The sequence below is a fragment of the Nerophis ophidion genome, linkage group LG21 (genome assembly GCF_033978795.1).
Source record: "Nerophis ophidion isolate RoL-2023_Sa linkage group LG21, RoL_Noph_v1.0, whole genome shotgun sequence".
Taxonomy (NCBI): Eukaryota; Metazoa; Chordata; class Actinopteri; order Syngnathiformes; family Syngnathidae; genus Nerophis; species Nerophis ophidion.
The window spans coordinates 35,399,249-35,424,669 of NC_084631.1; the positions used below are offsets into that span (position 1 = coordinate 35,399,249).

The window sequence follows — 25,421 nt, forward strand, 5'->3', positions numbered from 1 at the left end:
TGTCGAACATTTTTTTTACTTTTACGGAAGTTTTTTTGGGAGAGAATAAATGATGAAAAAAAACACTTAATTGAACGGTTTAAGGGCTTCACGGTGGTAGAGGGGTTAGTGTGTCTGCCTCACAATACGAAGTTCCTGCAGTCCTGGGTTCAAATCCAGGCTCGGGATCTTTCTGTGTGGAGTTTGCATGTTCTCCCCGTGAATGCGTGGGTTCCCTCCGGGTACTCCGGCTTCCTCCCATTTCCAAAGACATGCACCTGGGGATAGGTTGATTGGCAACACTAAAATTGGCCCTAGTGTGTGAATGTGAGTGTGAATGTTGTCTGTCTATCTGTGTTGGCCCTGCGATGAGGTGGCGACTTGTCCAGGGTGTACCCTGCCTTCCGCCCGATTGTAGCTGAGATAGGCGCCAGCGCCCCCCGCGACCCCGAAAGGGAATAAGCGGTAGAAAATGGATGGATGGATGAACAGTTTAAAAGAGGATAAAACAGGAAAAAAAAGAAAATTAAATTTTGAAACATAGTTTAACTTCAATTTCGACTCTTTAAAATTCAAAATTCAACCGAAAAAGATGAAGACAAAAACTAGGTAATTCGAATCTTTTTGAAAAAATTTAAAAAATAATTTATGGAACATTGTTAGTATTTTTTCCTGATTAAGATTTTAGATTTTTGATGACATGTTTTAAATAGGTTAAAATCCACTTTGAAATAAGATTTAAATTTGATTCTACACATTTTTTTTTGATTTGCCAGAACATATTTTTTTTATTATTTTAATCATAATGGGTTAGAAGAAATATTTCACGAATATTCTTCGTCGAAAAAACAAGAAGAATTTAATTAAAATGTATTTATTATTCTTTACTATAAAAAATTTAAAAAAATACTTGAACATTGATTCAAATTGTCAGGAAAGAAGAGGAAGGAATTTAAAAGGTAAAAAGGTATATGTGTTTAAAAATCCTAAAATAGTTTTTAAGGTTGTATTTTTTTCTCTAAAATGTCTTTCTGAAAGTTATAAGAAGCAAAGTAAAAAAATAAATGAATTTATTCAAACAAATGAAGACCAAGTCTTTCAAATATTTTCTTGGATTTTCAAATTCTATTTGACTTTTTTCTCTCTTAGAATTAAAAATGTTGAGCAAAGCGAGACCAGCTTGCTAGTAAATAAATACAATTTAAAAAATAGAGGTAGCTCACTGGTAAGTGCTTCTATTTGAGCTATTTTTACAACAGGCCAGCGGGCGACTCATCTGGTCCTTATGGGCTACCTGGAGCCCGCGGGCACCTCGTTGGTGACCCCTGCATTAGACTAATTAGTTGCTAATTCCTCCTGTGCTCCTGTGGAGACATTTTGCTTGATGTTTTTCAACCAATCTCTTTCAAACTTTGCAGACTTGTTTGACACTTGTACAAAGCTGCGTATAAGGGTTGTACGATATACCGCTATTAGCATAGTACCGCGATATTAATTATTATTTTCGGTACTATACCGCCTCTGAAACGTACCGGTACCACACCCACCCGCGCCCGCATCGTCGTCACGTCATGACATTGCAGGATTTACAAAAAGGGGAGCATGTTCGGCAGCGCACGCACACAGAGTACTTACAAGCAGACACGGTGTGTAGACAGAAAAGGGAGAATGGACCATTTTGGTGTAAAAAGTAAAAATAAAGGTGAAGTTATATCACTGAAACACCCTCAGGAAGAGCTGCTTTAAGACATGGCTAGTCAGTAGTTACTTCTAAATCACTAATCCTGGTCTCCATGGCGACAAATAAAGTACGTTTCTACAAGTATCATTATCACTGAAGGGTGAGGAGTAGCTAAACATGCTTCACTACATACAATAGCTCACCGGCGTCACAATGTAAACAAATGCCAAGGATGGATCTACGCCTGACATCCACTGTAATGATACCAAGTACAAGAGTGTACTACTGTGATTACATCGATATTTTTTGGCATCACGGCATCTTCTTTCGTTTTTTTTTTTTTTTTAATTCATATTATGTTTATAAACTTTGGAAATATGTCCCTGGACACATGAGGACTTTCAATATGACCAATGTATGATCCTGTAACTACTTGGTATCAGATCGATACCCAAATGTGTGGTATCATCCAAAACTAATGTAAAGTATCAAAGAAGAGAAGAATAAGTGATTATTACATTTTAACAGAAGTGTAGATACAACATGTTAAAACAGAAAATAAGCAGATATTAACAGTAAATGAACAAGGAGATTAATAATATTTTTTTTTACAGCTTGTTCCTTATAATGTGTACAAAATAATAGGTGTATAAATGACACAATATGTTACTGCATACGTCAGCAGACTAATTAGGAGTCTTTGTTTGTTTACTTACTACTAAAAGACAAGTTGTCTAGTATGTTCATAATTTTATTTAACGACTAAATTACAATAATAAACCTATGTTTCATGTACCCTAACATTTTTTGTTTAAATAAAGCAAATAATGCATTTTTTTGTGGTCCCCTTTATTTAGAAAAGTACCGAAAAGTATCGGAAAGTAGTTTCTTATAAGTATTATTATCACTGCAGGACGAGGAATAGCTACACAGGCTTCGCTACACACCGTAGCTCACGGGCATCAAAATGTAAACAAATGCCATTGGCGGAGCTACACCTGACATCCACTGTAATGATACCAAGTACATGCACGTATCTTGTCGATAGTACTATGTTTACGTCGATATTCTTTAATTTTTAAAAAAATTCATATTATGTTTATAAAGTCAGGAAATATGTCCCTGGACCCATGAGGACTGTGAATATGACCAATGTATGATCCTGTAACTACTTGGTATCGGATCGATACCTAAATGTGTGGTATCATCCAAAATTAATGTGAAGTATCAAAGAAGAGAAGAATAAGAGATTATTACATTTTAACAGAAGTGTAGATAGAACATGTTAAAACAGAAAATATTAACAGTAAATGAACAAGGAGATTAATAGTTCATTTTTACAGTTTGCCCTTAATAATGTGTACAAAATAATAGGTGTATAAATGACACAATTTGTTACTGCATACGTCAACGGACTAATTAGGAGTCTTTGTTTGTTTACTTACTACTAAAAGACAAGTTGTCTAGTATGTTCAACATTTTATTTAACGACTAAATTGCAATAATAAACATATGTTTCATGTATCCTACATTTTTTGTTCAAATAAAGCCAATAATTCAATTTTTTGTGGTCCCCTTTATTTAGAAAAGTACCAAAAAGTATCGGAAAATGAGTTTCTTATATGTATCATTATCACTGCAGGACGAGGAATAGCTAAACATGCTTCTCTACACACCGTAGCTCACCGGCATCAAAATGTAAACAAATGCCTTTGGCGGAGCTACACCTGACATCCACTGTGATGATACCAAGTACATGCACGTATCTTGTCGATACTACTATGTTTACGTCGATATTATTTCATTTTTTAAAAATTCATATTATGTTTATAAACTCAGGAAATATGTCCCAGGACCCATGGGGACTTTGAATATGACCAATGTATGATCCTGTAACTAATTGGTATCGGATCAATACCTAAATGTGTGGTATCATCCAAAATTAATGTAAAGTATCAAAGAAGAGAAGAATAAGTGATTATTACATTTTAACAGAAGTGTAGATAGAACATGTTAAAACAGAAAATATTAACAGTAAATGAACAAGGAGATTAATAGTTCATTTTTACAGTTTGTCCTTAATAATGTGTACAAAATAACAGGTGTATAAACGACACAATATGTTACTGCATACGTCAACGGACTAATTAGGAGTCTTTGTTTGTTTACTTACTACTAAAAGACAAGTTGTCTAGTATGTTCAACATCTTATTTAAAGGCCTACTGAAACCCACTACTAGCGACCACGCAGTCTGATAGTTTATATATCAATGATGAAATATGAACATTGCAACACATGCCCATACGGCCGGTTTAGTTTACCAAATTGCAATTTTAAATTTCCCGCGGAGTTTCTTGTTGAAAACGTCGCAGATTGATGACGCGTGCGCGTGACCTCACGGACTGTCAGGAAATATTAGCGCAGCACTATTTGCGGCTATAAGTCGTCTCTTTTCATCGCGCAATTAAACAGTATTCTGGACATCTGTGTTGCTAAATCTTTTGCAATTTGTTCAATTAATAATGGAGAAGTCAAAGTAGAAAGATGGAGGTGGGAAGCTTTAGCCTTTAGCCACACAAACACACGGTGGTTCCTTGTTTAAAATTCCCGGAGGTGAAGCTTTACTATGGATCAGAGCGGTCAAACGAACATGGATCCCGACCACTTGTAAACTGGCCGGTTTCGGTGAGAAAATTGTGTTAAAAAGTCGCTTCTTACCGGAGATCTGTGGAGTTTGCGCCGTCCTAGTAACTGCCGTCGACTTCCCTCAGACACTGGCCTCGAGACACCCGTGGACACACCCCTCCGACTATCAGGTACTATTTAATCTCACTAAAACACTAGCAACACAATAGAAAGATAAGGAATTTCCCAGAATTATCCTTGTAAATGTGTCTAAAAACATCTGACTCCGTCCCAATGCAATCGCCTTTTTTTTTTTTTTACTTTATTTTATTTCAGTTTTTTTCTAGTCCTTCGCTATCAATATCATCCTCCACGAATCGTTCATCCTCGCTCAAATTAATGGGGAAATTGTCGTTTTCTTGGTCCGAATAGCTCTTGCTGCTGGAGGCTCGCATTTTAAACAATGTGAAGACTTGAGGAGCCCTCACCCTTGTGACGTCATCGTCTGCGACTTCCGGTACAGGCAAGGCTTTTTTATCAGCACCAAAAGTTGCGAACTTTATCGCTGATGTTCTCTACTAAATCTTTTCAGCAAAAATATGGCAATATTGCGAAATGATCAAGTATGACACATAGAATGGACCTGCTATTCCTGTTTAAATACGAAAATCTCATTTCAGTAGGCCTTTAAGGACTAAATTAGTAGTAGTAAAGTATATTTATATAGCGCTTTTCTCAAGTGACTCAAAGCGCTTTACATAGTGACACCCAATATTTAAGTTACATTTAAACCAGTGTGGGTGGCACTGGGAGCAGGTGGGTGAAGTGTCTTCCCCAAGGACACAACGGCAGTGACTAGGATGGCACAAGCGGGAATCGAACCTGCAACCCTCAAGTTGCTGGCACGGTCACTCTACCAACCGAGCTATGCCGCCCCTGTTACATTATTTACAAGAAGAAACATAAGTTTCATATAACCTAACATTTTTTTGTTCAAATAAAGACAATAATGAATTTTTTTTGCGGTCCCCTTTATTTAGAAAAGTACCGAAAAGTACCGGAAAGTATTGGAAAGTATCGAAATAATTTTGGTGCCGGTATCAATATATTGGTATCGGGACAACACTAGAGCGTACCAAATTTCGTGGCGATTCGGCTAAAGGTTGTCAAGTAACATCGGTTGATTGTTATAGAGCACATTGAGCTGCGTGCGATATTTTCAAGTCAATCCGACAATACGGGGGTAACAGCGCCACCATGTGGTGTGTGAGTCAGAAATATGAGTCAGGCAAACTAAACTAGCAATGGTGAAAGGAGCTCCTTCATACTTTCCATGAACGCCGGAGAAATCTATATGAACCTGCTGAGGATTCTTTCCTATTCCGTAAGAATGTGGGAAATGTGAGTTTTTAAGGGAGATGTATTGCTTGGTGTCAATGGATGACAGGTGTTTGGTTGACATGGAGAGGCCGCCTCACCCTGGGTCTTCCTGCTGGAAGCCCTCCAGCTCGTCCCTCTGCTCGGCCAGAGAAGACTCCAGGTCCAGGTAGGTGCCATTGGGGGAAAGCTGGAGCGCACAGTCGTCGAGCTGAGAAAAAGAAACAAAAGAGAATTGTTTTGAAGACTTCTATAAAGGGAGAATGGTCTCTCCAGCACAGGTGTAAAACCTAAGGCCCGTGGGCCACGTCATTCTAATGTGCTGCACCATATCCTTTTAGTCCGGACGGTCACATTTTATTGTGGCTCACCGCATCATTTGTGGACTGCCACATAATTTTTTTGTGGATCGCCACAACATTTTAATTGGCCCCATCCCAATATTTTAACTTAACCTGGCACGCCACATAATTCTAAAGTGATCTGCCTTATCAGTTAAAACGTCCGCCACTTTATTTTATTGTGGCCCTCCACATCATTTTATGTGGTCAGCCATGACATTTATGTGGCCAGCCATATTTTTTTTAACATTGCCCATAAAATAATTTTATGTGGCCCACCACATTAGTCTAAAATGGCCAACTACATCCTTTATGTGGCCTGCCGAATCATTTTTTTGTGGCCCACCACAGCATTTTAATGTGGATTATCACTTTATTTTAATGTGGCCTGTCGCAAAATGTTACCGTGGGACGCTACATTAATTTATTGGGTCCGCCACATCATTTAAAATGGCCCTCCACATCATTTTAAAATTGCCCTCCACTTAATTTTAAAGTGGCCTGCCTAATAATTTTTCCTGGCCCACCAAATCATTTTATTGTGGATTATCACTTTGTTTTAAAATGGCTCATCCCAAAATGTTACCGTACAATATTTAATTGAGTCCGCCACATCATTTAAAATGGCCCTCCATTTAATTTAACGTGGCCTGCCACTTCTTTTGCGTGTCCAGCCACGATTTTTAAATTGACCAGCCGAATAATTTTTTCTGGCCCACCAAATAATTTTATTGTGGATTATCACTTTGTTTTAAAATTGCCCATCCCAAAATGTTACCGTACAATATTTAATGGGGTCCGAAACATCATTTATATTGGCCCTCCACTTAATTTTAATGTGGCCTGCCACAACTTTTGCGTGTCCAGCCACAATTTTTAAAGTCGCCTGCCGAGTAATTTTTCCTGGCACACCAAATAATTTTATCATGGATTATCACTTTATTTTAAGATGGCCGATCCCAAAATGTTATCGTACATTATTTAATTGGGTCTGCCACATAATTAAATTGGTCCTCCACAGAATTTTAAAGTGGCCCGCCACATCTTTTGCGTGTCCAGCCACATTTTTTAAAGTGACCTGCTGAATCATTTTTGTGGCCCACCACGTCATTTCACTGTGGATTATCACTCTATTTTAAGGGGATCGATCACAAAATGTTACTGTGGTACCTACATTATTTTATTGGGTCCGCCACATCATTTAAACTGGCTCTCCACGTCATTTAAATTGGCCCGCCACATCTTCAGCGTGTCCAGCCACAATTTTTAAAGTGGCTTTTCGAAAAAATTTTCGTGGCCCACCAAATAATTTTATTATGGATTATCACTTTATTTTAAACTGGCCCATCCCAAAATGTTATCGTACATTATTTAATTTGGTCCGCCACATAATTAAATTGGCCTTCCACACAATTTTAAAGTGGCCTGCAATGTCTTTTGAGTGTCCAGCCACATTTTTAACGTGGCCTTCCGAATAATTTGTTGGGCCAACCACTTCCTTTCAGTGTGAATTATCACTCTATTTTAAGGTGGTCCGTCACAAAATGTTACCGTGGCACGCTACATTATTTTATTTGGTCCGCCACGTCCTTTAATATAGCCCTCCACATCATTTAATTCGGCCCGCCACATCTTTTGCTTGTCCAGCCACGATTTTTAAAGTGCCCTGCCGAATAATTTTTCGTGGCCCACCACATCATTTTATTGTGGATTATCACTTTATTTAAAAATGTATCCATCCATCCATCCATTTTCTACCGCTTATTCCCTTTTGAGGTCACGGGGGGGGCGCTGGCGCCTATCTCAGCTACAATCGGGCGGAAGGCAGGGTACACCCTGGACAAGTCTCCACCTCATCGCAGGGCAAAATGTAACCGTACATTATTTAATTGGGTCCGCCACGTCATTTAAATTGACCCTCCACATAATTTCAACGTGGCCCTCTACATCATTTTACATGGCCTGCCACAACTTTTGAAGTCGCTTGCCGAATTATTTTTTGTGGCCCACCACATAATTTTACCGGGGATTAGCACTATATTTTAAAGTAGCCTGTCCCAAAATGTTACAGTGGCACGCTACATTATTTTATTGGTTCCGCCGAATCATTTAAAATGGCCCTCCACATAATTTATGTGGCCCGCCACATCTGTTGGGTGTCCAGCCACATTTTTTTGATGTGGCCCGCTGAATCATTTTATGTGGCCCACCACATCATTTTAATTATGGCCCACCACATAATTTTACAGGGGATTATCACTATATTTTAAAGTGATCCATCCCAAAATGTTACCGTGGCACGCTACATTATTTTATTTGTTCCGCCACATCATTTAAATTGGCCCTCCACATCATTTTATGTGGCCCGCCACATCTGTTGCGTATCCATCCACGTTTTTTAATGTCATTTTAGGTGGCCCACCACGTCATTTAAATTATGGCCCCCCAGATAATTTTAATTATGTCCCACCACATCATTATAATTATGGCCCATCACATCACTTATGTGGCCTGCGAAAAACTGGAAAAAAAAATTTGTATCTGATGTTCCAATATATTTTTTTTTAATGTTAATCAGAAATAAACTTCAATATCTGCTTGACTTACAATTTCAAAGCAAGTTATCCACCGACCTATAAAAACCTTTACAAGTTCTGTAACAGGGCCACTATACGTTTGTATTCATACATCTTACATGTGGCCCTCTGAGTGCAGCCATTATTGCCATGCGGCCCTCAATACAAATGCTCATCTTTTGCGTGCTGTGGACCAACAACCCCCTTAAAATTTAGGTCTCCACTATGTTTCACACCCTTGTTTGAGCTTGTAAAGTGAAAGAACTTTCCACTTGGGGGGTTTCAGCATGACTGCAAACAATGGGAGGGCCCTTTGTGATGTGGCTCTCTTCTAAAACGCCGGAGTATTAAAGTGTCCGGGGGGTTGCCAATAAAGGCGCTAGGACTTCAAAGTAAACATACACAAGTGTTTAGGGTATACGTTGAATTTAACTTGTGTCCTGTCGCTAAAAAAACCCCACCGACGGCGCCCCGGCATCTGCTATTGCTCCACGCAAGGTAACACTGCAGAAGATTGTGCGTCAGAGTCGCTCCATTACATTGTCGTAACTCGATACCCTGCGGAGTTGGAGACCAGGTGCATGAGAATATATCTCTACACCACCGCCATTGATGTTTACGAGCACGCTCACACGGACTTCAGATAGCAGGTGCTCCGAGCTGGCCTGGAAGAGACTTTAAAAAGCCTTGAATCCGGATCAAAAATCGAATGACTTGCTCCTTATTCCATTTCTGATGTTTCCTGAGAGTTTAACCAAAATCCGTTGCTAACTAACCAGAGATAAAAAAAAAATATGGATAACAAATAGAAAAATTGATAATTAGTAACCAAAGGATTAATTAAATTGTAAAACTTCATGCATTTTTCTTGTAGCAAGAGGGTTCACACTGAGTGAACCCTCTTGTCGGTCATCCACTGTCCGGCAAGCGTGAGATAAATGCTATCCATCCATCTTCTTCCGCTTATCCAAGGTCGGGTCGCGGGGGCAGCAGCCTAAGCAGGGAAGCCCAGACTTCCCTCTCCCCAGCCACTTCGTCCAGCTCTTCCCGGGGGATCCCGAGGCGTTCCCAGGCCAGCCGGGAGACATAGTCTTCCCAACGTGTCCTGGGTCAGCCCCGTGGCCTCCTACCGGTTGGATATGTCCTAAACACCTCCCTAGGGAGGCGTTCGGGTGGCATCCTGACCAGATGCCCGAACCACATCATCTGGTTTCTCTCGATGTGGAGGAGGGAAGGCTTTACTTTGAGCTCCTCTCGGATGGTAGAGCATCTCAACCTATCTCTAAGGGAGATAGGTTGAGAAAAACTCATTTTGGCCGCTTGTACCCGTGATCTTGTCCTTTCCGTCATGGCCCAAAGCTCATGACCATAGATCGACCGGTAAATTGAGAGCTTTGCCTTCCGGCTCAGCTCCTTCTTCACCACAACGGATCGATAGAACGTCCGCTTTACTGAAGACGCCGCACCGATCCGCCTGTCGATCTCACGATCCACTCTTTCCCCGCTCGTGAACAAGACTCCTAGGTGCTTGAACTCCTCCACTTGGGGCAGGGTCTCTGCCCCAACCCGGAGATGGCACTCCACCCTTTTCCGGGCGAGAACCATGGACTCGGACTTGGAGGTGCTGTTTCTCATTCAGGTCGCTTCACACTCGGCTGCAAACCGATCCAGTGAGAGCTGAAGATCCTGGCTAGATGAACCCATCAGGACCATATCATCTGCAAAAAGCAGAGACCTAATCCAGCGGCCACCAAACCGGAACCCCTCAACACCTTGACTGCTCCTAGAAATTCTGTCCATGAAAGGACAGCCTTGGCGGAGTCCAACCCTCACTGGAAACGTGTCCGACTTACTGCCGGCAATGCGGACCAAGCTCTCACACTGATCGTACAGGGAGCGAACCGCAACAATCAGACAGTCCGATACCCCATACTCTCTGAGCACTCCCCACAGGACTTCCCGAGAGACACGGTCGAATGCCTTCTCCAAGTCCACAAATCACATGTAGACTGGTTGGGCAAACCCCCATGCACCCTCAAAAACCCTGCCGAGAGTATAGAGCTGGTCCACAGTTCCACGACCAGGACGAAAACCACACTGTTCCTCCTGAGTCCGAGGTTCGACTATCCGGCGTAACCTCCTCTCCAGTACACCTGAATAAACCTTAACGGGAAGGCTTAGGAGTGTGAGCCCACGATAGTTGGAACACACCCTCCGGTCCCCCTTCTTAAAGAGAGGGACCACCACTCCGGTCTGCCAATCCAGAGGTACCGCCCCCGGTGTCCAAGCGATGCTGCAGAGTCTTGTAAACCAAGACAGCCCCACAGCATCCAGAGCCTTAAGGAACTCCGGGCGGATGTCTTCCACTCCTGGGGCCTTGCCACCGAGGAACTTTTTAACTACCTCAGCAACCTCAGCCCCAGAAATAGGAGAGCCCACCACAGATTCCCCAGGCACTGCTTCTTCATAGGAAGACGTTTTGGTGGGATTGAGGAGGTCTTCGAAGTATTCCTTTCACCGATCCACAACATCCGCAGTCGAGGTCAGCAGAACACCATCCGCACCATACACGGTGTTGATAATGCACTGCTTCCCCTTCCTGAGGCGGCGGATGATGGTCCAGAATCGCTTCGAAGCCATCCGGAGGTCGTTTTCCATGGCTTCCCCGGACATCTCCTATGTCCGAGTTTTTGCCTCAGCGACCGCTGAAGCTGCACACCGCTTGGCCTGTCAGTACCTGTCCACTGCCTCCGGAGTCCTATGAGCCAAAATAACCTGATAGGACTCCTTCTTCAGCTTGATGGCATCCCTTACCGCCGGTGTCCACCAACGGGTTCTAGGATTACCACGACAGGCACCAACTACCTTGCGGCCTCAGCTCCAGTCAGCCGCCTCGACAATAGAGGTGAGGAACATGGTCCACTCGGACTCAATGTCCAGCGTCTCCCTCGTGACATTTTCAAAGTTCTTCCGGAGGTGGGAATTGAAACTCTCTCTGACAGGAGACTCTGACAGACGTTCCCAGCAGACCCTCACAATGCGTTTGGGCCTGCCAGGTCTGTCCGGCATCCTCCCCCACCATCGCAGCCAACTCACCACCAGGTGGTGATCGGTAGAAAGCTCTGCCCCTCTCTTCACCCGAGTGTCCAAAACATAAGGCCGCAAATACGATGACAGAACTACAAAGTCGATCATTGAACTGCGGCCTAGGGCGTCCTGGTGCCATGTGCACATATGGACACCCTTATGTTTGAACATGGTGTTTGTTATGGACAATCTGTGACGAGCACAGAAGTTCAATGACAAAACACCACTCAGGTTCAGATCCGGGCGGCCATTCTTACCAATCATGCCTCTCCAGGTTTCACACACATTGCCAACATGAGCGTTGAAGTCCCCCAGTAGGACAAGGGAATCACCCGGGGGAGCATTTTCCAGTACTCCCTCGAGTGTATCCAAAAAGGGTGGGTACTCTGAACTACTGTTTGGCGCGTAAGCACAAACAACAGTCAGGACCCGTCCCCCCCACCCGAAGGCGGGGGAAGGCTACCCTCTCGTCCACTGAGTTGAACTCCAACGTACAGGCTTCGAGCCGGGGGGAAACAAGAATTGCCACCCCAGCTCGTCGCCTCTCACTGCGTGCAACGCCAGTGTGGAAGAGAGTCCAGTCCCTCTCAAGAGAACTGGTTCCAGAGCCTTTGCTGTGCGTCGAGGTGAGTCCGACTATATCCAGCCGGAACTTCTCTACATCGCGCACTAGCTCAGGCTCCTTCCCCCCCAGTGAAGTGACGTTCCACGTCCTAAGAGCTAGCTTATGTAGCCGAGGATCAGACCGCCAAGTGCCCTGCCTTCGGCTTCCGCCCAGCTCACAATGCACCCGACCTCTATGGCCCCTCCTATGAGTGGTGAGCCCATTGGAGGGATGACCCACGTTGCCTCTTCGGGCCCCATGGGAACAGGTGCTCGCCATCGTGCCCCAACTCCGGGCCTGGCCCCAGAGGGGGGCCCCGGTGACCCGCGTCCGGGCGGTGGAAATCTGAGTCCACTTTGCTGTTTATCCATAGAAGTCTTCCAGATAAATGCATCGTCTCTCTAACTTTGGGGACAGGATACCACTTCATAGGAGATATATTTGTTAAAAAAAACCCTACAAATCAAGCTTCACGACACATCTTTAAATAAAGTCAGTCGGCCAGTTTGATCATTTAGCTTGCTAACATTTAGCACGCGTCAGGTCAACAAATATTTGACTCAGAGGTGTAAATCAGCAGACGTTACCCAAAAAGCTAGCATGCATATCATTTAGCATGCAACAAATATTTGGCTGCAAGGTGTAAACCAGCGGAAATTAGCCAAAAAGCTAGCATGCTAACATTTAGCATGGGTTCGGTCAACAAATATTTGGCTCAGGAGGTTGCCAAATCTGCTAAAAAGCTAGCATGCTAACATTTAGCATGCGTCAGGTCAACAAATATTATGGCTCAGAGGTCTAAACCAGTGGACATCAGCCAAAAAGCTAACATGCTAATGTAATGGTGCGTTCCATTTGTATTGTGAATTTGTCATTTCCGATTTTGAAATGTTTTGAAACGGTCGAGAATTCGGATCATTAATACGACTGAAAAGCAGGAATTTCGGGAATTTTTTTTGTCCTGGAAAATGTAGAATTCCTGGTAATGTGGGAATTTTATGAGAATGAAGAAATGGATGAATCAAGTGAATTAAAATATATTTTACATATTATTATTATATTATATTGTATTATATATTATATTATTATTATATAATATATTATAATACATTATTATTATATTATATAATATTATTATTATATTATATTATTATATATTATATTATATTATCATATTACATTTATTTCCCAGGGCAAACCTAGCTGGTCTCTGTTTTGAAATGAACCGTGAGTCAGAAGCGTCGAGTTAGCATCTCGCACCTGTGTGCTATCACCGGCTTTGACCCGCAATGGTCCCTGGTGTGTGCTGCCAAACGCCCCCGCGTCATGACCACACTCTCGGACAGCCAGCGAGCAAGGATCACGAGTCCTGCTCTCCGGTCTTTCCTTTCCCTTCTGCACTTGGAAACGGAGACAAGCGGTCGGGCGGGACATAAATATAAATATAAATTTAAATATAAATATAAATAAAACCTGGCTATATTTACGGGAGCAGGCGGAGGCAGGTGAGGTGTAGTCCCTTGGGGCCTGGGAGTTGAAAGGAGACTGGGATTGTCGTCTGGTTACAAGTCACAGATTATTCCAGAACAGCTGAGGTTCTCATTACTGCTTTTCTCATCCAACCGTTTTAATCTGAGCCAAATCCTAATCCAACAACTAGGGGGGAGGAGAGGGTAGGGGGAGGGGGGGTGTAGAACACGGGAGAGTAAATAATCAGACTCTGATTAAAAATACGTGAGATTAAACAGGAATTTGTTGTGGCGTTTCCTTGTTATTGTCAGGTTGTTTACCTGATGCCACTAATTATGAGGCTGCGACGCTTACTCATAATTCTCACATAACTCATAACATAAGCATGTTGTCATACTCGTTCACTTGCTACATGTTTACTCGATTTCTTTGTGTCATTAAAAAATCATCCCACATTGGACACATTTGATCCTAAAAATAAATACATAAATACATAAATATACACTGTATATATACACTATATATATATATATATATATATATATATGTGTATGTATGTATGTATATATATATATATATATATAGATATATATATATATATATATATATACACACACATATATGTACGCATATATCTATAAAATATATATATATATATATATATATATATATACACATATTTATAAAATACATATATACTGTATATATATACAGTACATACACACAGACATAAATATGTACATATATATGTATTTTGAATGTGTATGTATACGTACACACACATATATGTACATATATACACATGTATATGTATATATATACTCACATGTACATGAATATGTATATACATATATATTTTTATATATATATAATTATATACATACACACATATATATATATACTGTATATATATATATATACATACATACAGTATGTGTGTATAAGTATATGTATATATACACACATGTAAATGAATATGTATATACATTTATATATATATATATATATGTGTATGTGTATATATATATGAGTATATATGTATATATACACACATACATACTGTATATATACATACATATATATACATATACATACACACACACACACATATACATATATATATATATATATATCTATATATATATATATAGTTTTATTTTTTGTATTTATTTTTTTAAATTTTATTTTAAGATTGAGTATTTCAAATACAAGAACAGAAACATTGGGCAGTGTCCCATTTCAGAACTGAAACATTTTTTTTTTTTTAGAAAAGTTTAAACCGGTTCAAGCGTTTGGGGAAAAACATTTTTCAAAATATGCGTGGAGTAAGTAATATTTGGCTCAGAGTTGAAAGTATGCCTGCAAAATTTGCGGAAAAAAAACAACAAGCTAACATTTAGCATGTGTCAGGTCAACAAAAATTTGACTCCAAAGTGTACACCAGCAAAAATTTGCTAAAACGCTACCATTCCATGTGTACTGGGATGTCAGAATTTCCGAGTTCCTAGTTGAGGTCAGATTTCCTACTCGGAAAGTCTGAGAGTCCTCACCACCCCTGACCCAGTTAATAAACACAAATGTATACAGTAGGAAGGGCATTCGTATGGCCACATTCGTCCCGGTTTACCTGACACATGAAACGTGACAAAACTATCCACTTTAGTCGCCAGATGGCAGTGGAGCGTTTTATTTGCAATTCCAACTTTGACCACGACGCTTTCCTTTATTTTCAGCAGCCCGCATTGCAAAATGATTAACCCTACTGGCCCCCCTCTTCCTCTTACGTGAGATCCACCCAGGAATGGGGCCATATGGGGCCTGCTGTATATTTTTTGTTGTACTTTTGAAGTGCAATGACAAAAGTTTGCACTTTGTGAGATTTACTGTTGGGGCTTTTAATCACGTCCTGCACTGTCCAACTTCAAAATAACTTTCTTGTGCCCAATCCGGCCCCTCGTTGTTAATCAGCACGTCTATATTCGCTTCCATTCCGCAAATACCTCATATTCTTTTAATAGTCGCTTCCTGTATCTCCTTCAATCCTCCAATCTGTCCAAACAGCATCACCTCCAACTCCGGTTTTTTGGCCCCCTTTCTCATTTCTCCATCATTGAAAAAACTGCTTAGACAAGCAAAAAAAGTGCAGTGATAACCCGACACCAATCCTGAGGGTCTCCCTTTCCAGGAGCGACTGCAAGGGTCCCAGAACCACCAAGAAGTGAGTATTCCTTACACTCTTTTAATCAGCCTCCAGCCCAAGTGGAGAGCAGGGAGAAAAATGGGAGTAATTATTTCCATGTTGGGATAACACAAAGCTGGCTTGTGTTCTCCGCCCCCCCGCCCCCCGGACCCCCCTTTTGTGACTTGGAGGATGACTCTTTCAAAACAATCAGCTGCTCTCGAGAGGCACAACTTGTCTTCTTTCTCGTTCAACGCAAATCTTTAATTTAGTAGGTGCTAATTAAATGGAGGGCGTTGGCATGTGACGTGATGAAATAAACATTATTCAGTAGTATGGACACTTTTTTTCTAATAATAGTGTAATGTGTTATTTAAGCAGTTGTTTTAAATAATTGTGTCATTTAAGTAGTTTTTTTTTTTAATAATTGTGTCATTTAAACAGTTATTTTTATATATTTGACTCCTTAAAGTAGTTTAAAAAAATGGTGTCGCGTAAGTAGATTTTCTTTAAATAATTGTGTCATATAAGTACTTTTTTTTAAATAATTGTGACATTTAAGCAGTTTAAATTTTTTTTATTGTGTCGTGAAAGTAGATTTTTTTTAAATAATTGTGTCATTTAAGCAGTTTTTAATTGAGTCATTTAGGCCGCATTTTTTTTAAATAACTGTGTCATTTAAGCAATTTTTAAAAGCATAATTGTGTCATTTAAGTAGATTTATTTAAATAATTGTGTCAAGTTAGCAGTTTTTTAAAAGAATTGTGTCATTTAGGTCGTTTTTTTTTTTAAATAACTGTGTTATTTAAGCAGTTTTTATTTGTGTCCTTTAAGCCGTTTTTAAAATAATTGTGTCATTTAAGTAATGTTTTATTAAATGTGTCATATAAGTAGATTTTTTAAAAATAATTATGTCATTTAGGCAGTTTTTCATTGTGTCCTTTAAGCAGTTTTTAAAATAATTGTGTCATTTAAGTAATGTTTTATTAAATGTGTCATATAAGTAGATTTTTTTTTAAAATAATTATGTCATTCAGGTAGTTTTTAATTGTCCTTTAAGCAGTTTTTTTTTTTATAATTGTGTCATTAAAGCAGTTTTTAATTGTGTCATTTAAGTAGGTTTTTTTAAATAATTGTGCCATTTAGGTCATTTTTTTTTTAAATAACTGTCATTTAAGCAGTTTGTATTTGTGTCATGTAAGCAGCTTTTAAAATGAATTGTGTCATTTAAGCAGTTTTAATAATTGTGTCATTTAGGCAGTTTTTTTTTAATTGCATCATTCAAACATTTAAAAAAATATTGTCATTTAATTTAATTTGGTCATTTAAATAGTTATTCTAATTGAGTCATTTAGGAAGTTTTTAGTAATCGTGTCATTTAGGCAATTTTTATTAATTGTGTCATTTAAGTAGTTTTTTTTATTAATTGTGTCATTTAGGCAGTTTTTTTACCATGATTTTTTTTTCCAAATTGATTGTTGCAAATAAGAAATGTGATTCCTTTGGAAATACATTTTTTGGGCCTCATTTGTGTGTGTATGAATATATATATATATATATATATATATATATATATATATATATATATATATATATATATATATATATATATATATATATATATATATATATATATATATATATATATATATATATATATATATATATATATATATATACACAAAGACATGCACCTGGGGAGAGGTTGATTGGCAACACTAAATTGGCCCTAGTGTGTGAATGTGAGTGTGAATGTTGTCTGTCTATCTGTGTTGGCCCTGCGATGAGGTAGCAACTTGTCCAGGGTGTACACTGCCTTCCGCCCGATTGTAGCTGAGATAGGCGCCAGCGCCCCCCACGACCCCAAAAGGGAATAAGCGGTAGAAAATGGATATATATATATATATATATATATATATATATATATATATATATATATATATTATATATAGTAATAAGATACTGTGCATATGTATATATACGTACATACATACATATATGCATATATACACAGTATATATACATAAGTATACATATATGTATATATATATACACATATATATATACATATGTGTATATATGTACATATACACATATGTATATATATACTTATGTATATTTACATATATATACACAGTATATACACACATATATATATACTTACACACACATACAGGTATATACATATACACACATATATGTACATATACATATATGTATATATACACAGTATATTGATATATATGTACACGCACACACATTATAGTGTCTTAAAAGTGAGCATTCTTTCACTAAAATAGGGACTTTTGTGGAGGCTAGAAGCAATTATTCACGTTCACATTGTTCATACTTATGGGGAACTTTGCTTCACTACACAAACTTTTCAATTTACGAACCATGTTGAAGAAATGGAGGTTCTACTGTAACAGACAATAAAGCAAGCACTGCACTGTAGTACGCCTAAGTCATAAGTTGGACTCAATTTACATTTGTTTCGGCAAAATATGTAAAATATGCTTTAAAAAACACGCAATATTTGCGGGACAAAATGGCGGGGGTGGGGGGGTGTCAGCACCACGGGACTGTACTATAACACTTCAACTTGGACACACATGAGAGTAGTCAGTGTGCAGCTTGCATGGACGGTAGCGTCGACTGACTACACTGAACATGGGTCAACACACATCCATTGTTGTCTACAAAGATAAATGTGCCTTGCCTCACGTCAAGACGGCGCCTGGGGCCGCGTGAGTGCTCTCGGGAGCTGCGGTTCACTGCGGAGAGCATCAATTACCGACATGAAGCCCAGCGACAAACCCGGTGCGTACGGCGTCCAAGCATCACGCCGACTACTCTAAATCGCATCCGGCGCAAACCTTCCCCGTTTCCTCGCTGTGCTTGCGTGATGCGCTGGAGCGAGGCCAGGGCGGTGGCAAACAAAGATGGAGGAGGAGGTCAGGGAAGCCAAAGTGAGAAGAACAAAGTGTTGCAGGCATCCGGGCTCGGGCCGCAGGAATTCTGGGACTAGTGACCTATACTTTATGTGCAGCCCAGCTGGCCGTGCAGAGTCACAACATAATCATACGGTATAATAATACAGCAGGACTAAGAATATCACTTTTTTTTATTTTTTTTATTTTTTTAATAACATTAGCTTTGCAATCTGACAGCAGGGGTGAAAAAGTGCAACTTTTCAGTTCCATCCCTATAATCTGAACAGCGCTCTCCTGTTGCTGTAGTGTGCAAATTGCACAACACGAGCCATGGCTGCCATCTGTGCATGTCAAAGTTGTAATCATAAGCTTTCCTGTGCTTGCGGGCCATTTTTCATTTGTTTTGCGGCTTTTAAAATACGGAGCAGCTCAACCCGGACCGGTCTGGAAAACCACTCTGCTGTCCAAAGTCAGTTTTTTTTTGTTTTTTTTGTCCTGTCCAGCTACTCAGGCAAATCATATTTTTGAAGTAGATGGTAGATGACCATAGCTGCTGTACAGATTTACTTAAGTGTGGGATACTTCTCTTGTCCAAAGTGGGGTGGCTCAGGGTGGAGGACAGAGTAAAACAACTTGCACTGAGCCTAGTCTATAAAATCCGCTACACCTCCTTGATACCGAAGTACATGTCAAACTACTTCCTTAACGTAAATGACCGCCATAACCACAACACCAGGGGGAGCTCCACAAACCACGTTAAACCCAGATTTCGATCTAACAAAGGTCTTAACTCATTTTCTTTCTATGCCACATCAATGTGGAATGCACTCCCAACAGGTATAAAAGTAAGTGCATCTCTATATTCCTTCAAAACCGCTCTAAAACAACACCTCCAGGCAACTTCAACACTTTACTAATACCCTCCTCCATTCACATCCCATCTCCCCGGATTATAAACAACTCAAATGTACTTCTAATGTATATACTTGTTCTTATGCTATGTGAACTCACTATGTTCTCTGCTGGCTGTACATATCCTACTAAATAAGACCTATACTGTTTCAATGTCCACATTTCTCTGTTGATGCAATTGTTGATGACTGAAGTTCTGATATCAACCAAAGCTCCTCATCCCACCCCCCGGATTGTAAATAATGTAAATAATTCAATGTACATACTATGATGATTAACTTGTGTGATGACTGTATTATGTTGATAGTATATATTGATAGTATATATTTGTACCATAAGTTGAAAAACTTATTCGGGTGTTACCATTTAGTGGTCAATTGTACGGAATATGTACTTTACTGTGCAATCTACTAATAAAAGTATCAATCAATCAATCAATTGTTGCCTTATTTGTATTTGACTTTATTAAATGTATTTATATTATTATTTAATGCAGCTGGACCGGAGAAGAGGGGATAGAAAAAGGAAGAAATTGATACAGACAACAACAACAACAACAACAACAACAACAGCATCAGCAAATAGGATATGTACAAATATGATGGTAAAAGTGATAGCAAAGAAGCAGTTAGTGAAGTAAATATTAATAACACAGAAATGACAATGCACATAATTACACTACAAATGTGTCAATACAAATACCACTAGAAATAGCACTATTGATAATGAATAATAACAATAATTACCGCTGATGTTCACATGCAACAAATCATATTTTTGATGTAGATGATAGATGCCCATATCTGCTCTCCAGATTTACTTTACAAAAGAGAAGTGTGGGATACTTCTCTTGTTGCCTTATTTGTATTTGACTTTATTAAATGTATTTACATTATTATTTAATGCAGCTGGACCGGAGCAGAGGGGATAGAAAAAGGAAGAAATTGACAGAGAGACCACAACAACAACAACAACAACAACAGAACAGCATCAGCAAATATGATATGTACAAATATGATGGTAAAAGTGATAGCAAAGAAGCAGTTAGTGAAGTAAATATTAATAACACAGAAATGACAATGAACATAATTACACTACAAATGTGTCAATACAAATACCAATAGAAATAGCACTATTGATAATGAATAATAACAATAATTACCTCTGATGTTCACAAGCAAAACAAAACATATTTGTAATGATAACTACAGATACAAAAGAAAGCAGAAAAATGGAGGGAAAGAAAGAGAAGTGAACTGTATTAACCTTGTAGATTGTTATAGTAACAATCGGTTAAACTTTGTCAGTGTGCTGTGTTTTACCCAGTTTCCCCAAGGGCAACAGCTTTAATATATGTTTGATGAAACGTGATTATATGCATGACTGTATGTATGTACTGTATATGTACTTGTATATGTACAGTATGTGTATATGTATGTTTGTACAGTGAATGTATATGTACAGTATGTGTATATGTATGTTTGTACATTGAATGTACATGTACATGGATGTGTATATAAGTAGGTTTGTACAGTGAATGTGTATGTACAGTAAGTGTATATGTATGTTAATACAGTGAATGTATATGTACATGTATGTGTATATGTATGTTTGTACATTGAATCTATATGTACATGGATGTGTATATGTATTTTTGTACAGTGAATGTATATATACATGTATGTGTATATGTATGTTTGTACATTGAATGTATATATACATGTATGTGTGTATGTATGTTTGTACATTGAATGTATATATACATGTATGTGTATATGTATGTCTGTACATTGAATGTATATGTATGTTTGTACAGTGAATGTATATATACATGTATGTGTATATGTATGTTTGTACATTGAATCTATATGTACATGGGTGTGTATATGTATGTTTGTACAGTGAATGTATATGTACAGTAAGTGTATATGTATGTTAATACAGTGAATGTATATGTACATGTATTTGTATATGTATGTTTGTAAAGTGAATGTATATGTACAGTAAATATATATGTATGTTAATACAGTGAATGTATATGTACAGTATGTGTATATGTATTTTTGTTCATTGAATGTATATGTACATGTATGTGTATATTGAATGTATATGTACAGTATGTATATATGTATGTTTGTACATTGAATGTGCGTGTGGATGTATGTAATCGTAATTGCATCATTTAAGCAGTTTGTTTTTTAAATTGTGTAATCCAAATCGTTTTTTAAAAATTGTGTAATTTAGGCAGGTTTTTTTACCATGATTTAAAAAAATAAAATACTGTATTTGTGTATTTATGGGGGAAAGTACGTACCAATGTATGTGGGTAAGTACCAATGTGTGCGTGTAAGTATGTATAAATAAATGAATGTATGCATGTGTGTATATATGTATGTGTAATTGTGTCAGTGTAAAGGTCTGTGCATCTCGCTTTTTAACCGCCCCCCCCCAAAAAATGTTTTATTTATCTTTTTCATTGGGATCAAGTTAAATATGTGAGGAGTTTTGATGTCTTTCTCCGCATTTGCACATGGCCATCATAAAGTGAGCGGGTTCAAGGCACACCTGAGTGTCAGACTATTTGTGAACAAGTTGACAGAGTGCAGAAAAAGAAGTCGCACTCATGACGTCAGCTGTGCACCTGTCACTGAAACATGCCCTGACTCACGATAACAATACGGAAGAGCGACTTTTTTAAGGGTTGAGACTTTGTCCTGGGTCTTGCTTTGAGTGAAATGTCAAGTCAATGTAAGCCAAGAGTGAAAGTGACATGTTTGCAGTTTGCAGGTTGGGAGGGGGGGGGGGGGGTCTTGTGCTCTCAAAATAGTCTTGAACCTTTGTTGGCTATTGAAGGTTGCAAAATAACCTCTGTGAGTCACATTGGAACCTGTTAAAGCAAAGTGTCCCCAAAAAAAAATAAAAAGCACATTTAAATATTTTTTTTAATGAATATTTAAGTTTTAAATATGTAATAATCCACGAAAATATTTTATTGTCAGTATTTTCGGATAAACAATAAAAATACAAATATTAAAACAGATAACTAATTAACTGAAAAAGATCACCGCCTGTTAAAACGAGCTAAGCAAAATGTCTAAATCAACAACAACCCAGTTATTTTTTTTTAACTTTAATTATATGGATTATATCCATTTATTTTGTTAAAAAGATCAATTTAAACAATTTAATAATACAATATGTTGTCAAATGCAACAATTAAATTGGTATGTGTTTATTTGTGTTCATTTATAAAAGCAATAACAAAATAGCTGACAAATATTTGTACATTTTATTACAGGGATTTTTTTTATATATATATATATTTTAATATATATATATGTATATATATGGATTTTTGTATATAAATAATTAAAGCAATTTAATAATACAATAATATTTTATCAATGTATTAAATACAATAATAAAACATTTCAATAAAATGTTATTTTGTTAAAAAGATCAATTTAAACAATTTAATAATACAATATGTTGTCAAATGCAACAATTTAATTGGTATGTGTTTATTTGTGTTAATTTATAAAAGCAATAACAAAATAGCTGACAAATATTTGTACATTTTATTACAGGGATTTTTTATATATATATATATATATATATATATATATATTTGTATTTTTTTTTTTTTAATATATATATGTATATATATGGATTTTTGTATATAAATAATTAAAGCAATTTAATAATACAATAATATTTTATCAATGTATTAAATACAATAATAAAACATTTCAATAAAATGTTATTTTGTTAAAAAGATCAATTTAAACAATTTAATAATACAATATGTTGTCAAATACAACAATTAAATTGGTATGTGTTTACTTGTGTTCATTTATAAAAGCAATAACAAAATAGCTGACAAATATTTGTACATTTTATTACAGGGATTTTATATATATATATATTTTAATATATATATGTATATATATATGGATTTTTGTATATAAATAATAAAAGTAATTTAATAATACAATAATATTTTATCAATGTATTAAATAAAATAATAAAACATTTCAATAAAATAAAGATCTTAGCCTGTTTAATGTAATATGGATTGTATTATGTTCTAATTTTCTCACATGGATATTGTGTGTATTTTCTTTTTATTCATTTGCTATGCAAACATTTTCCTTATTGTGGTGTTTGTTTTCATAGTGGGTTGTTGATGACTTAGACAGCTTGTGAAGTGAACCTGCAACCCTCAAGTTGCTGGCACGGCCGCTCTACCAACCGAGCTATACAGCCAGGTACCTAGATCCTTTTTTTAAATTAATTGATCATTTTCTTTAATATATATCTGCGTGTTTTAGTGTTTTATTTAAAATAGACAATAAATTAAATAATGAGGTATTAAATTATTTACATTTTTATATTCATCTAACAAACTGACAAACATTTTAAAATGTGCATTTGGTTTGGTATTTTCTCGTTTGTGTTTTTTTGTCCTGTTTTGTTGCCGTATTATGACAATAATGGCTTTTTTAAAATATATTTTATGTATTTATTTTGTATAAATGATAATATATTTCAATCATTTTAAAACAATAAATGTGTTGCTTATTAAATTATATTGTGAATGTTTTTATCATTATATAGATAGGTAAATACATTTGATTGGTTGTTCCCAGAATAAAACATTCCAAAAGGGTGAAGCATTGTCATTGTCCCGCCAACAGATCACGTTGCTGAATATTGCTATGATATGCCGTGATGTATCAACCCTAATTTGCACATTTCTTGAATATGTCAAGTATTATTTGGGCCACTTCCTGTGGCCCAAATAAGTCAAAGGTCCTACCTTGTGAGGGGCCTGCAGGAGCCTGTGGACGCCTGCGAGCTGGTTGATGAGCGGGATGTCCTCCCTGAAGGTGTACAGCGGCGGCCTGGTCGGCTCCGGGAAGTTGGTGCTGTTGAACGGATCGGTGTCGTCTAGAAACTGAACCCTGCAGACAAACGTGGCCATGGTGCATCCATGCGAGTGGCTCCACTCGGGAGGTGTGTGGGGGGGCTGCCCGGGTCCTGGAGCTGAGTGCCGGCTCTCCTGGTAACTAGCAAACAAACTTGCGTCGTCAAGCGTGCAGCTGGGGAGATGGAAGACTTTCTTCCTGGTTTAGTCCTGTCCTCCGTGCTTCTGCCGGAGCTTTATGGCCTGTCCACTTTTATTCTGGGAGAGGCAGGTGGCCAGTCAAGAGGCTGTAGGCGGACTCCAGCAGCCTGGTGCCGGAGAGTGTCTGTCTGACACTGACAGCCGCTCCACTGTCTGTCTGACTTCCACTAAATCCTTCCCCCTCTCACTCACACACACACACGCACACACACCATATCTATTTTCCTCTCAGCCTACCCTCTCTCCTCCCCCTTCACATGCCCCGCCCTCCAATCACCGGCCCAGTTTAGCAGCACTTATGGGAAACAATCACACTGTAAATGTGCATGGACATGCACATTTACAGTACAACAAGTCCAATTAATGCATGTAAATGCAATTTTTTTTATATAAAATACATTAATTATTGTCTTACTTCACTTATTTTTTTACATAAAATTATCTTGTGGAAAAAAGCACCCAGTATTATATGTTTTATAATTAAAAACTAACTTTTTTTAATGTATAAATACTACAAAAACTATTGAA

General features: G+C 38.0%; 1 protein-coding gene across 3 annotated transcripts in view; it reads right to left on the minus strand.

Moving 5' to 3' along the window:
- The window catches only part of fhod3a (formin homology 2 domain containing 3a), a 185,636-nt gene extending 160,538 nt beyond the window's left edge, over positions 1 to 25,098 (minus strand). For all 3 annotated transcript variants that reach the window (XM_061882522.1, XM_061882521.1, XM_061882520.1), the window contains exons 1-2: positions 24,585 to 25,098; positions 5,765 to 5,874 (exon numbers count right to left, since the gene is read on the minus strand). In XM_061882522.1, coding sequence (XP_061738506.1) covers positions 5,765 to 5,874; positions 24,585 to 24,749 — 275 coding nt within the window. In that variant the 5' untranslated portion in view covers positions 24,750 to 25,098. The remainder of the gene's footprint in view (positions 1 to 5,764; positions 5,875 to 24,584) is intronic.
- Positions 25,099 to 25,421: the final 323 nt, after the last annotated feature.